Below are 15522 nucleotides of genomic sequence, written 5' to 3'. Positions count from 1 at the left end.
CAGCATTGATCCCTGGGGGGGCGAGAGCTTCTCTCACCTGCAGCTTCTGTGTCAGCGAGTCTTTTTGGGACTGAAACTCGTTGGCGCTCTCCACCTCCACTTTCAGCCTCTCCAGCTCCTGACGGGAATGAAACACGGACCAGATATTAGCAACAAATCAGATGCAGATGTCTGAGCTCCCAGCAGAGCCGCGCGTACCTCCTCCTTGGCCCTCAGGGCCAGCTCCAGCTCCTCTATCGTCTGGTTGAGCTCCGTCTTCTGAGATTTGATCACCGTCGTTTGACCGCTCACACACTCCAGCTCCGTCACCTGGAACAGACGGAAACCGTCAGACCGCAACCATCCACAGCGCTTCATACTTTACGTTGTATTTATACTGCAAGTGGGTGGTACCCGCTTGTGTAGCCGCTCAGCTTCCTCCTGATAGGCCGCCAGCTGCTGCTTCCACTGTTTGACGTTGGCCGTGGACTCCAGCAGAGCCGCTGTTAGCTTGGCGTTGTTCCCTTTCAGCGCCGCCAGCTCCGCCTCCCAGTGTTTATTGATGCTGGATGAACTGGAACATTTAAGTGAGAGATTTAAGGTCCGTGAGGAAATCTGCCTTCATTTATCACGTTATTGTTTGGCCAGTAAAATGTCAACTAGACCTGGGGAACATTTAGTGGCGGCCATGCTACACGAGGCTGGAGGTACAGGTAAGAGTGGCAAACCGGTACCAGTACCAACCCGCACTGGCGCTAAGGAGTTCTGATTCACATGGAATTAATCTGTGCTGAAGAGGAAACATCAAGGGGTAAACTGGGAGTTGGACCATGTGACGTCAGGTCAGGTACCGCGACAGTAGCGGCGCCGCCTCAGGCTAAACGCTCAGCGAGCTCACAGGCAGCAAACAAACATAGCAAACACTTCCACAAACCTACTGGAAATAAAAATGGTTCCTTCAGTTTGAGTCTGTGGAAAGAACGAAATCACTGCACACGCAACTGCGTTCACAAAAAAACCCGTCGAATTTCCAGAACCTCCGGCATGGGTCAAATAAATGCTCAAAAGCTACAAATAATTTTTAAAAAAAGAGAAGAAGAACAGATTCAAAAAAACCCGGTGAATCTTTAACATTTTGCTTGATGAAGGACATTAAATGGCTGCCGATTCATCTGAATCACCACGAGAAATGACAGGCGTTTTCTGTTTATGTTGTTGGGTTTCTGACGGCGATATCGGCGGAAAAAGACGCAATTCTGAACTTGCTCACGTCGAAGTGCAGTTGGAAGTAGGTCACCATCAGTTCAGGCTGTCAGAGCTCCCCTCTGAAGCCCTGCAGACGGCTCGGAGACTGTGACCAGACAATGTGATGCGTTCAGTGGTTCATAATTAATAGGAAGCCCGCCTGGTGTTTTAATGTAATGCGTTCACGCTGTCCGGGGAGCCGGGGGCCCCTTAATAATGGATGAATGAGCCAACATGAGCTGCAGCGCTCGGCACTGAAGCTGTGCCAATTTCATTTTAAATCAGCACTCCTGAGCGTCGCCGCCGGACCGGCAGCACCATGTGATGATGACACGATCCAGATGTTTGAGTGAGTGAAATCTTTGCTTCCGTATGCCTGGCTGGCCGAGGGAATTACCTGTGAGAGAAGGGCAGTGCATTCTGGGAAGGCTCTGCTCTGGCTTCAGTGTGCTGAGGTGTGTCTGGTGTGACTCTCTCGTCGTCGGTACCGTTGATGCTCTCTGGGGTCAAAGGTGACTGCAGAGGCCCGGTGGTTGACTCCTGGTGGAACACACAAAGTACTTCAGGGAGGCAAAAGGGCAGTGTTTTTGTTGAACTTGTTTGATTGACTGATGTTAGATGATGAGGCTGACACCACCCGGTCTGTTTGGTTAGCGGCTGGTTAGCTTAGCTTAGCATCGACCCAGAGAACAGTTAATAGAGCCACATAGGAAACCCCCGCCACAGAAACCAGAGTGAAGGGGGCCGAGGTACATGAAGGGAATGTCTGGACAGTCTTCACGTTTCTGGACCACTACATCCCGCCGTCATCACCAGGCAGTTCGCGCTCAAGAGTGAAGCTAACAACAGACGCTCGCGCATTCTTTCTCAGCCGTTTGTCTGTTAAAACCGGACAGTCAAATGTGGCAAAGAACACTCGACCAAAGGGGACCGATGTGGTTCATCACTGCCTCGCCACCTTTGGATTCAGCTCAGTCCATAATGAGCTGTGATATTTTGACTCATGCCATTTTTACCAGAGTCCTGCGTTCACGTCAAAACCGCGACTAAAAGTCCAGTGTCTGCTGGGTTAACCAGCGAAGCGCCGAGGCACAGAGCTGGCGGCCGCTTCCGAGCCCAAACGTTAGCGATGAGGATCTCTGCTCTCAAACACAAACAGGACGTGGCACCGTCACGTGGTTGGGGATGTTTTGGAATCAGAGCTACAGTTGATTAATTCATCCAGCTCCTCGTGGTCACATGACACACTTCTCTGCAAATGAAGAGATCCTGATATTTTAGCCCCCCCCCCTCCCCAACAGGAAGCAGTTTTGTTGTTGTTGTTGTTGTTGTTGTTTTTACAGACACGCCTGAAGGGCTGAAAGCTTTAAAGGCCATTTTTGTGCTGCATCATTAAATTCCTGCAGAGGTCAGAAATATTTCCTCTTCACCTCTCGTCCCTGGTCTTCCTCTGCTCTCTCACACACACACACACACACACACACACACACACTGCTGATGAGGTTCTAATAGTGATTGACAGCGGCTCTAACATCTCTAATTGCAGCTGAGTGTCACTTTTTCAGAGCGTGGAAGGAGGACTGGAGGTCGCCTGAGGGTTGAGGGGGAATTCGGTTGGGAGGGTTTTTCTCTCTGGTTGTTAGTTGGACGTGAGGATGACGGATGAGGTCACAGACTGATGGCAGGAACCAAGGGCTGACAGTTCGGGATGAGAGTCTGGGCTCTTGGAAGAGCACAAATCCATCACTGTGCCCACTGGAGAACAAAACCCAGGGAGAGGGAGAGGGAGAGGGAGAGGGAGAGGGAGAGAGGTGATGGGAGAAACTTGAGGGAGTTATCAGTGAGAGGGGGGTTAGACGGGGGGGGGGGGTGTCATGGACGTCGCTCCTTTTACCTGTTTTTTACCAGGTTTGTTGACTGACAACACATTCCTTTTTACAGCGCCACCCTGTGAAATTGTTGGGGAGAATAAAGGAGGCAAAACAAGCCACATGGTGTTAGTGAGACACTGGAGTTCCCCGTCAGCTCTCCCAGCCCAGGAAGACCCGTTCCCCTCCTGCCTGACTTCTCAGGGACTCCAGAGTTTAGAAAAAGACATTTTCGGGGGGGGAATAAAAAGAATGATTATTTTCCATTGACGTGGTGAAAAATAGTGGGCAGATTAATCTATGACGAAAACATTCATCACCACAACGGCAAGAGAACCAAAAGTACATCGCAATTTCCCTGAGCCCGAAGTGACGAGTCCAGAACGCTTCACCCCCCCATCCAACAGTCCAAAAACTCTTAAATGAGCTCAAATCCAAGTGTTGGTGGATTCCTGAGCGTTCATGGGTTACACCGGAGCATGGAGGCTTGGGAGACTTGAGCTGGTGTTGGCCATCCGTCTCCGTTAGCTTCAAGCTAAATCTAAGTGTCTGGCTCTTTCTGCATTCTGGAGTCACCTAGCAGTCGTGCAGGAGGGAAAAATGTTTTCGTCAAGTCAAGGTGCCTCAGTGTGAATCGGTGGAAAGCAAATTAGACTTTAACACAATGAGAGCGCCGCGCCAGCCCGAGGCAGGCGCCGCTACGCCACTGTAACGTTGATCTGTGTACAAGACATCAGGAGGAAATCCCGCCACTCTCAGGAAACGGCTCTGAAACTCCACTTGAGGAGGCATCACACACCCACGTAGGATCACTATGTCAACAAAAGGCCCTTAGAGCTCCATTTTAACTAAAAGCAACTGATTAATATTTGACGTTTGTCTGTAGATTTCCTGGTAAGAGAGAGACGAGGCAGCGGCGGTGACAGCGAGGCTGGTTACCTGAGAGGGAGTGCTGGTGAGCTCCATCTTCTCCTGCGACTTCTCCTTGGCCAACCGCGCCGCCTCCTTGAATTCTGCAAATTTATCTGCAAACTGAGAGAAAAACGGGAGCAAATGACCGACACGTTCATTGGTAAGGACGTTCCCTTCGGTCTTCAGCCTTCATTTGTGAATGACGGCGCAGTCGAAGCGATGGAGGGGCAAATCTTAGTCACTGGAGCTTTGCACGCAGGAGGAAACCTCAACAACCAACGCGAGCATCGTTGCTGGTTCTGCGCTCACCTTGGTCAGGTGGCTCTCCGAGGAGAAGCCCAGGCCGTACACTGTGTTGGCCCGGCTGTCGGCCCACTGGCCAAACTTCTGGGATGTCTTGGTGAAGGTCATGTTGGGCGTGATGGTGCTGTTGATGACGGCCTGCAGAGGACGAGTCAAACGGCGTGACAGTGAGTAAAAGAGCGCAGCTTATTAAAGCTGAGTTGATTCATTGATTCCAGTGAGGAGCCAAAGCAGCTGCATGTCCGTCAGGGCCAGTGTGTGTGCATGTGTGTCCTTGTGTAAATATGTGTGTGTATCCCACTGAACAGGAAACAGTGGATGAGGAGGCCCAACGCAAGCAACGGTGATGTTATTGATGGGTGTGGGAGGTCCGCCGGGGGAGCGGCAGCAGAGACGCCGGCGTCTTGCTCTAAGTCACCTGATCCCCTCACATCTGCTGTGAGGACGCCTCTAATGTGGTGGAGCCCCACACTTCAGTCTTGACCTGGAAAACAACAAACCTCAAAGGGCCACTTAGCAGCTCCCCTGGCTTTCTTCCCTCTGATCAGCAGACTGAGTGATGAGACGGCAGACGTTCAATATTTTCTGTGTTCCTGCGAACCTCCAGGACTTCTCACTGACTAGAAAGTTGAGCTCGACCATGAATTCAGAACTGAACCAGTGAATAATTGGACCTTGAGTTGAGACTCTTTGCTCAACCTTTTAAAACGGCTGGGGATCAAACCCTGTTGCAGCTCCGGCCAAACGGATTCTTTAATGCTGTGTATCGAAGGATGTTCTTAAATAAAATTGTAGTTTCTTGCTCCATGCGGATAAACGCACATGAACTGAAACAGCACAAGAGTTGACACAGACATCGGTCGAGGCCTGAGCACGTCCTCGCCAGCTTGTTGCACGGTTCGTTGTGTGGCAGGTTAAGAAGGGCTTTTGAGGAAGTGAAGCGATGATTATTTCTAACATCATCAGTCTTTTTAGCAGCGCCTCCACAAACACAAACAAGCTCTTAACCTACAGGAACCAGAGCAGAGCTGTCAACCGCACAGACACGAAGTGAGTTAAGGAGGAAGATGAAGCCGTTTCAGAGGAGTTTGCTCACTCCAAACATTTGAAACCAATAAAACCAGAGACGTGGCATCTGTCTGTCTGCTCTCTGTCTTTCTCCCTGCAGAGGAACTGTTGTTGTCTGGATAATAATGCCCTCCGGTGTCGGCCCACCCAATCTGCCTTTTCCAGCAGAACTTGCAGATTCGACAGCGGCAACAGTCACCCGCAGAGGAGCTTACATAAGTATGCTAACTCCACCCCTGCACCTCTCTCAAGACTAAAATAATCACTGCCACATAGATATGACAGGCCTGACCGCCTCTTCACTGCCTCGCCACAGAGGCCAAGAAAACAAGTCAGACACGCTGAGGCTTCAAGTGAGCGACGCGGAGAACCAAGATGCAAATGGCCATCGTTTTGTGAGACAGAACATTATTCATCTTAACGTGGAGAGAGGAGCGCTTTCTCTCCGCGCATTTAAAGACCGCTGGTTTACGATCTCTCTGAAAGTCACGAATGTCAAGAGGGCAGTTATTGGCCGCTGTTTTACCTCAGGAGGAACATTCAGAAAATTCTACAGCTCAACAACAAGCCTTTGAAATGAGGACAAACAGCCAGGTTTCATCAGATTTTGAGCTGAAATGCAAGTTCATGCGTTGCGGCCACTAATCGGTGCTGTGTGAGGTATCATATTTTACTTGTGATGAAGATACGGCCCAGAGTTTTGAAGCACTGATCGAACACTGCATGACACCGACACCCACACACACATTAAATCGCTGCACACACACCTTGGATCCATCCAGGCTGATGATTCGATATACATTCCTGGTACTGTCGAAGAAGTAGGAGACTGTGACGGCGTGTTTACTTGTCGGAACCCAGTTCTTCTTGGTGGTTGGGTCGATCTGGAAGATGTGGGCCCGTGTGCTGAAAATGGGTTGTTCACTGCACAGAGAGGGAGAAACAGAGGCGGGGGGAGGGAGACAGTCAGCCATCAGCTTTACGTGTTCTCAACACCCCGCCATTGCTCCGGGTTTTGCCCTTATTCCAAAAATAACAACAGTCCGACTAAGACGTTTACGCAGCTGAGGAACAAGAATATTCCTCCAGTAATCCTGCTGACGTGCAGCTCGCTCGTCTTGTTAGAAAGACGGAGGCGGCAGAATTTGAGTTTGCCGTCGTCGTTTCCCTTCTGTCTGGTTTAAGCTTGTTAGCGGTCTGAACGGGGGCATCAAGCATTGAGGCGCCTTGACGGGGGGACGCCGGTCCAGCCACTGATGCAGTCACCAGGGTGAGGGAGTGAGTCGAGGGTTGTAGGAACTGGGATCTTCCTCTGATGTGTGAAGCCTCTTCAGGCTTGATTAAACACGGCTTTGATAAACCCGGAAACAAATGCAGACACATATAAATATACTGGATTGGTACTATTATCATTATTATTATTAATAAAATAATTATTCAAGAGCCAGCAGACAGAAATGCTTGAACGCTGCTAAGCCTCTCTTTGTCGCGGCACTGGTGCTCTCAACTCCACTGCAAGCAGAAATATTGCAACCTAATTCGGTTCAATTGCTGCTGTGTTTTCTTCCTGTTGAGGATTTGTTTCAAATTACAATTTAACCGGTTGATAATTGCCCGTTTAATATTTTCAACAACATTCTTTTCTTCTTGAAACGCCTTGATTTGAGAGCAGAATCCCTTTCACATTCGCTTTTTTGGAGTTTAACTAAACCTCTGAAAAGACGTGTGAGTCGTCCCGCCGAAGGAACTGGCAGTTCCTTTAATGAACTGCTCTCGATTTATCTCAGTGTTTCCTACATTGATTTGTTTGCAGCTGCCCACCACAACATCAACACTGACTGCCTGATATTGATTTTTTTACTATTTAAAACCGACCCGTCAGGCTCAGAGAGCCACGCGCGTACGTGACATACGCGCGCAGGAAAGCACCCACCGGCGGGAAATCATCCCCGCATTTCAGACCCGTGCGCATAAAAGCAGAGAGGACCCTGACAAAACAAAAGATGAACAAATCAGAAAGAGGCTGATAAAGACGCCACGTTACATCTGAGGAGGGGGAATAAATGGATGAAGGTGTGTGTGTGTGTGTGGGGGTGGGGGGGCAATTCCTCAGATCCCAGCACATCCATAATTCACTGGCCTGCTGTGTTGCAGCATTCGCAGTGACTGGACCAGGAAACACACACACACACACGCCACAGTTAGTCACACAGAGAAAAGTGTTCAAAAGGTACACATACAAGTGCTAAAACATGCATGCACAAGCTGCCTCTTCACGTGTTGTACTGTAAAGAGGCACACGAGGCCGGACAGATCAACACTCTTCATGCATCGGGAGCATATGTGTGTGTGTTTGGGGGGGGGGGGGGGGGGTCCAAATACAAACGCAAATCTTCACATGTTCCACATGGCCAAGTCTTTGGGCGCTGACACACAAATGTAATTGATCACTTCATTATTTGGAGTTAATGAACCTGAAAAAAAACAAAGCCTTACAGAGTTGCTGACATTTTACTACTCCAGTGTTTTGGTGGCGGTGGTGGTTGGGGGATGGGGGGGGTAAAAGCTGTGAAAAGTAACAACCCAACTCCAGAGAGTATGAATGTGTAATCTGAATGCAGGAGAGCGAGGCTGGCAGACAGAGACAGAGATGGCGGTCCTAGAAACCTGCTGCCTCATGTGTGGGCGGCTGGGATCAAATCAGGCAGGAATTCTGCATTTTTTAAAAGCAGCAAAAGAAAGAGCAGATATGCTAATTTGCTTCGTCCTCTAAAATACACACGGACCCGGACCTTTGTCATCTCGGTGGGTGTCCGGTTTCAGGCCTGAGGATGGGCAACCTTGAGGCCGTATGCTGGCAGCGGAGGTGCAGAGGTTTCCATAAATCCGTGCCTCCCTTCGTGCTGATGATGCAGCTGTTGAACGACGCGCATGACAAAGCCAGAACTGGACTCATTAAAAAACAACCGGTCGATTGACTGGAGCTAACGCGATCATGTGGGTTCAGACTGATCATGAGGAGAGTTGGTTCAGTTCCAGATTTATTTGGCAGCAGCAGCAGCAGCAGCAGCAGCTGTGGCTGCGGTGGGCTCACACTGTTTAGCTGCTGCTGCATCGCTTATTTAGAGGCCCGGTGAAACGGAGGGCAGAGTGCAGTTTGTCTCTGCATATCTACGCGTTTCTGGAAGAACCATGAAGCCAGTAGTGATGAATGTGCATAAACGCCCCTGCACAACTCAGGCCAGATGAACTGGCGGCTTCAGGCTCGCCCTTGAAGGGCGAACGTGGATAAATACTTTAATCCTGCTTCACCTCAGACGTTACAAATGTCACCAGAAAAAAACGGGTCACATTATGGTGGTGAAACGAGTCGTTGTGCAGAGGCTGTGCGACGCTCTGTAAACATTTTAACTGTGTGTGTTTATCGGCTGCAGCAGGGGGAGCAGCGGGGAGTCAGCTACATCAGGTTAGCCCTCCGCTAACATGAGTCACTGTACCTCGAAGGCTCTGTGCACATTTTGATCTCACGGTTGAGTTTATTTCCACCATCAGACCTTTGACACACAGCGATCGCCCCTGTGGACATCGTCTTGTTTGCTTGTGCGTTGTTCATGTCAGCATGAACTGGCGCCAGGCTTCTGTCTAAACCTCCAGCCGAAGAAGAGGTGATGACGACTTCCTTCCAATGACTGCATGGATGCCAGCCAAAGGTTTTGAGAGGGAGCCGTTCCAGGTAGAGGAGGGCGCGGGGCAGACCCAGGACCAGATGGAGGGATTATATCTCCACACTAACCTGGGAACGCCTCAAGGCCCCCCAGTCAGAGCTGGCTCATGTGACCAGGGACAGAAGGTGTGGGGCTCCCTGCTGGAGCTACCACCTCCATGGCCCACCTCAGTTAAGCGGTTTAAGATGGATGGCTGGACACGGTGTCAAAGCCGCATCCCACAGCTGCGGTGGTGCGGGAACATCACCTACACCAGGAGTTTAGTTTCCTGGTTGGACTCGATTGACCTAACAAGAACACGGCAACTCGCTGCGCCAAAAACAACGGACATGAGTTCTCGCTGACGTGGAGCCGAGCGGGAGAACGAGCGCGCTCCTCTCGCTACACCCTTCTAATGTCGATTTGGTCCAAAGACGTCTGTCTGCCAGGCTCTCAGGGAAATGAAGTTTGATTGCGTGGTTGGGAGGCGAGCGCCTGGGGGTGTCCTCCGGGACAGACGGACGGCTCCCCTCGCTGGAAGACTCTCATCAAGTATCAGCGTCCTAATTAAGCCAGCAGAGTGGAGAGTTGCTGGATGTTATTTAAGCAGCGTCAGTGTTAATCAGAGGGACGGTGATAACGGAGGGTGTGAACCTGGGATGCACACCAGCTCACACGGAGCACATGCAGTTTTTACATATTCATGTTTAATATTTCACAGGAAACAGCGTGAAACATGAAGAAACTTCTAAGTCGGTGTTTTGTGTGTTCCTGGGCTGCATTTGTCTTCCTTGAGACGGTTTTGAGTTGCGAGTCGGCAACATTTGACTTCCTTCGTTGTCATTTGCCTACGGCCACGTTCAGGACCGACCGGCGCATTAAGCCAGGACGTTTTTAGGAGGGTTGACAGATCGATCCCCTTCCCCATCCACAGAGGAAAACTGACTCCGACATGCAGATACTTGTCGATCTTAAATCACGCAACGAGGGAGAAATGGATTCGATGTCACCCACAGACTCGCATCTTCCAAGCAACGTGGCCAACGCAACCACCGCCTTCAGGAGGGTCTATTCAATGAAGTACGCCCCGTTCACACTTTGCATCAGTCCAAACACGTAGCAAGCAGCGTGCCAGTCACAGGGTAGCCTAGTGGAGGGAAGCGGATGATCCCGGTACACGAGCACGGCGCCTGTGTCCTTGCGTTTGTCCACATAAACTTGTTTTTGGCTTGGTTTCACCTGCTAAGATGATATCCAACACTGGCCAGAAATGTCAATCAAAAATAGCAGAACAGAGAGAGTTTAGCAGCGGACAGAAGCGAGAGCTACTGTCACTGTATTACACATTAAGGGCGTGGCGTGCTACGTGGGGGGGGGGGGGGGGGTCCACATGGGTTTTGTTTCACAGGAACGTTTGCTGCTTTACTACACGTTCTTGTTAGATTCACTTCAGTTACCATGTTAGTCTGGGCGGTTGTTTGACGACCACTAATGAAACGACTGGTATTAGGGAGGATAATAAATGAGCCTGGGCAAGTCGGTTTCTGACCTACTTCCCCGAGCCGGCACGTGAAAGAAACCCTTAACGTTGAACGCCGCATCGGTCTGAAAACAGGTCCCGGATCAAAACCTGCTCCTGCGGTGTGTGACTCTATGAGCGCGTGTGGCCATTGTTGGTCCATAATCCCTCCTCACAATGAAACACAGCGAGGCATTCAAGGCTCAGTCACAAGTGCTTTGACAGAGGAATCTGAGCTCCGATGTTATCACATCAGCAGTTCCCCACTTACAACCAGCAGATACCATCATGACAACAGAAGACACACACACACGCGCGCGCGCACGCACAAATTAGATTACAAAGACATGACATGAGGTAAAAGTTTGCTTCTAATTAGAGAACCTGTGTGTGTGTGAGGCCACACTGCAGCCAGGACACTGAGCCTCCTTGATAAAACTCACATTCATCTTCAGGGGCGGTTGTTAAATCTTGCGAGGTGTCTTTAGTGCGCCAGCCGAGCCCCTGGAAACGTCCCGGGAACTCAAGCCAATTCTCCACCGCGGTCAGCGTGCGGAATTACAAGCATGACATCCGTGGCAGGATGAAGCCCAGCGAGGGATGAACAATCATGGGGGGAAACATGAGATTGTCCTCATTCCAACTGTTACTGCAACTGCAATATGACTCGCAGTTTCAGATGAAATGAAACGATGAGGGGTCGATACAAAATACCGATTATTTTCTTCCGTTTGTGGAACGCCGTTCTCAGGCCGGTGGAATATCTCAGCTCTTGCTTCCCATCTTAATTTTAAACCCTGTTTTATTTTGTGGTTTTTCGTGATGTTTCCTCCAGTTACGTTTGACAGTGTTTCTCTTCCCATTCCTCCTTAATTAGGAATAAAAAGTCGTATCCATTCAAATTGTGAGACAGTAGATTTCTGCTTGAAAGGGGAGGATATTCACCAGCAAACACTGCAATAATCTGACGACCAAAAGGCAAACAAACACTCCTCCACAGCGCCCAACAACCCTGTGTGTCAGGGTACTGACGGCTGCAGTCTGTGCTTGCTTGGCACAGGAAAAATAACTCTGCATTACTAACTTAGCTGCTGTGTCGTCATGGCAACAGCCATGTGACTCAGGGCCGGTCATGAGCTGTGAACATCCTCCGACTGTATCTCTCCCCCTGCTTCCCACATGCTCTCCCGGCCAATCGGATGCCAGAGTCCCCATCGGTTAACCCACTCGCAGGGGGAGGCAACAGGGAGGCAGCGGGGCTTGGCAAGGCCTGACCTCCGGTTTAAAATGCCCATATGCTGCACAGCCAGAGCTTCCAATGGCAGATAGAGGACAGCGAGTGTTTCTATCTTTGCTTGATCTCAGCCAGTCAGTAAGAGTAAAGATATAAAATGTAAAAAGGAAGTTAGTTATGGTCTCTCTCTCTCTTTTTATTGGTTCTCTCTTTGGTTTGACACCCTAGAAAAACACTGTGCGACTAAAGTGACTGATAAAGAAATTAAAAGAGAAAAAGACAAACATGTCTGCTCATGATGACGCTCGTCATTGTTGAAGGATGAGGAGAGGACACACACACACACACACTTCACGTTCAGGTAAACACTGGGAAGATGCCAATGGCGATGCACATCGACAGGGAAAAACCTGACAGCATTTCCTCGCTCATCCATCTGAAGTTCAAGACGATTCCTTGCTGAAAGTTCAACAAACACCAAAGTCAACGCGTAATCGTCGTCTCAATCACGATCCAAAATAACTTGGAATTTCAGTTCATGGTACACTTTTTTTCCTCCAATTCCACTCGCTGGTGTGAAGCAGGACAGAAAAAATAAAAGTTCTCCTCTGCAGCAGGAGACACGACGGCTCAACACTGCTGGAGAAACAGCGTCTACTGGAAGCTTCTACCAGGAGCTGCCGGAGCAAACGCGGGGCTCCCAAACCGCCACTCAACCAGCAACGTTACGCAACAGCCTGGACTCTCGACCAGCGGACTTTCACTCCGCCTTGGCGTTTCTATCTCCACTTTCAAAACGTTGTTTTTCTCCACTAACCAACGGCATACAAGCAGTTATACTTTTCCATTAATTCCTCCATCCAAGGCTGTGTGGATGAGAACTATTCTGAGGGTAAAATCGTTTTTTGCTCTCTAAGACAACATCGTTCATCATCCAGATCTGCCTGTGCGCTCTAAACGTTGCTGCACTTCCAGCAGCCACTTCCGTTCCAACGTGCTGGTGGCGAGCAGACGCGTTTCCAATCCCCTCTGATTAACAACTTGATTGATTAATAACCGCCATCAGGCGCGTGGCGTGGCGGCCAGCGCCGACCCGCTCATTGAAGGCTGAACTCACGCAAAGCTGATTCTGTCTTTCTGAGTCGAAGGAATTGATCGTTGACAGGATTAAAACCATCAGCCTTGAGGATGTGCGCCCCCCCCCCCCCCCCACACACACACACACACACACACACAATATGACAACATGCCTCATCATCTGCTTTCATCTGGAGTCAGAAGTAGGTCGCTCTCGATCAGAACCGCCGTGCGTCTGCAGGTTGAGCATCGCGCCAGGCAGCCGAGCGGAGGGGTCGTCGCTATCTGGCGGTGATTTAAGGAATCACGGGTCGCACCCCCCCCCCCCCCCAAATGTCATTAAGGGGGTCTTAATAGAGTCGTTCGTAGGCGGTCACCTTGGCCGCGGCCAGGTGGAAGACCGCCAAAGGAATATTTGGTAATCAAAGCTGCAGCGCGCCATGTTCCGTATGCATGAACACCCACACCCCTCACACCAGACTCACGAAGCTCCTCGCCACCAGGTGAATCTCTCCGTTTCCTGGTGACGTCCCAGGGACCTGCACCAGCCGACACGGCTGCTTCCGGTTGGCCCTCTTGTTAAGCGGATTGTGGATAAACAGAAAAGGCGTTCTCAAAAGACTGTTTCGAGTCCCACCTATTCGTCATCAGACAGGCTCGGGCCCCAAACCGAAATATAATCCAATAATCTGCACTGGGATCCAGCAGGAGTCGGTTGAGATTTAATGGGATCCTGGGAAAATGTCACGTTTTTCAGACAAAACCTAACGTTGCCATTGCAGGGTCGGTGGGGTGCGTCCACATCCAATCGTCTGTTGCAGTAAATACAGGATTTATGTGGGTGGTTTTTTTTCTCTCCCCCTAAACGTCTTGGCAATAAAGTTAATTTGTCAAAACCACCATGTTTGCACGTGGTTTTCTTTTAAGTTTGTGCAACAACAAAAAAGTATAAATGAAAACATCTAAACTTTTATTTATTTTTATAGAGATAAATTCAACAGCAGGAAACGTGTGCTCTTATATGAGTGAAATAGCTGTAATATAATAAGAATAAAAGGTCATATCCATAATATGATGGAATATCCTAGCAAATATCAGAAAATACTCAACATGGTGACCCCTTCCCCGACGCTTGTTCTCCAACATTAATTTACTTCATCTTTCGGTTTCCGGAAATTTAAGAAATAGTGAATATGTGTATAAATACCTATCAGGGGGGAGTGCAATTCATGACCGCCAGACATTTTATTGAATGTTTCGTTTGGAGTGGCAGCAGGAGTTCCTGCAGTTAGCCGGTGGTTGCTACAGTTGCTAGCAGTGTTTACGGGGCTGGAGGTCCTCAAAACAAACAAACAAACAAACAAACAAAGCAGACATATGCTAATGTTCGAGTTGAGGCTTAACTCTTACATACCCCATTTTTTTTATTTTTTTTTGCTGGATTTGGTTGCCGAGTTGGGTCACAACGCTCCTGTCGGTGGTCTCCTGAGCAGGCTGGACCTCCTCAATCCTCCTCCTCCTCCTCCCCCTGCCCCTCAACAGCAGCTCCGGATCCTCTCTCCCTCTGTGGCCGCTCTTGCTTGTTGGGACTTCACGACCGGCGGAGCCACGGCGCTGTTTTCAGTCCGACATGGCTCGACGTTGGTGTGCCCTTGAGTAGTGCATGTCGAGGAGGCGGTGCCGGCTGGTTTCATCCGAGCAAACGTGTCGAGACGTGCATGATGAGCGAGAGCAGCACCGGTGCTAAACGGCTGCGACCGTTAGCCGAATTACTCCTCGGAGACACGCAAAAACAGGAGCTCAAACTCGGGACGACAAAGAGAGGCAGTGTGGGGTCTCCTAGTAAAATAAAGCTCGGGTTACTTTCTCTCTCTCTCTTTTTGTTCTGTTAGAAGTGAAGAGTCAGATCAGACCGGCTAGGTTTGTCACTGGCTGCTGTACTAGCTAGCTTTAGCCACCCGCTGCTAGCTTATCCTGCTGGTGTGTGCTAACTGTGAATGACGACCAGTTGTAACGTTATGCAGACGCGGTAAACAAGGAGAGGTTCGCTTGTATGTAAAAAAACAAAAAATTAAAAAAAAAATCACCTCCCACTTTCAACTCTGTTCATTAATCCCACTCTCTGCTGATTTCTCGCCGCCCGTTGTGCCATTAAATCCCGTCCGACCCGTGCAGGAGTACAGTTTCAGTGCCGCGGGTGAAGCTGCTGGAGGATGCTGACGGACATCTTTCCGCGGGGAGCCTCACCGTCCCCGCTGTTTCTGGAGAAAGTAGCAGAGAGTTGGTGCCCATCCCCGGCTTTGACCATCGCGTCCCGCCGAGATTAACAGCAGCTCCAGCCTCCGCGACGTCGACGGCGCCCGATGTCGTACGCGGAGCAGCCGCTACGCTGGCGGGTTTGAGAGTTCTACGTCCGGGCCGCTCACACCTGGAGTTCAATGACGTGCGAATGTTCAAGGTGATGCTCCGTCGAGCCGCTCAGCCTCCCGCCTGGTCCCTGTCAGCCCCTCATCTTCCTCGGCGTCTGTCTCCCTCCGTCCTCCGCTGATCAGTGAGAGTATTAACCCAGCGACGTCATCACGTTACCTTTTGGAATTTGACGTAATTGGCAAT

At 50.1% G+C, this 15522-nt stretch overlaps 1 protein-coding gene across 2 annotated transcripts in view; it reads right to left on the bottom strand.

The window, feature by feature from the left end:
- The window catches only part of homer1 (homer scaffold protein 1), an 18492-nt gene extending 2970 nt beyond the window's left edge, over positions 1–15522 (bottom strand). Inside the window, exons 1-9 of one of the 2 annotated variants that reach the window (XM_086188524.1) lie at positions 14324–15522; positions 6143–6299; positions 4314–4445; positions 4032–4124; positions 3119–3172; positions 1622–1764; positions 394–553; positions 199–309; positions 38–118 (exon numbers count right to left, since the gene is read on the bottom strand). In XM_086188524.1, the coding sequence (XP_086044650.1) occupies positions 38–118; positions 199–309; positions 394–553; positions 1622–1764; positions 3119–3172; positions 4032–4124; positions 4314–4445; positions 6143–6299; positions 14324–14328 (936 nt within the window). In that variant the 5' untranslated portion in view covers positions 14329–15522. The remainder of the gene's footprint in view (positions 1–37; positions 119–198; positions 310–393; positions 554–1621; positions 1765–3118; positions 3173–4031; positions 4125–4313; positions 4446–6142; positions 6300–14323) is intronic. The other variant, XM_086188525.1, reaches the window with a different exon arrangement.

Source organism: Aulostomus chinensis, chromosome 19 (assembly GCF_037954235.1).
Source record: "Aulostomus chinensis isolate RoL2024-O1b breed Wild chromosome 19, RoL_Achi_v1.0, whole genome shotgun sequence".
Lineage (NCBI taxonomy): Eukaryota > Metazoa > Chordata > Actinopteri > Syngnathiformes > Aulostomidae > Aulostomus > Aulostomus chinensis.
This window is presented reverse-complemented; position numbering and strand designations above follow the sequence as displayed.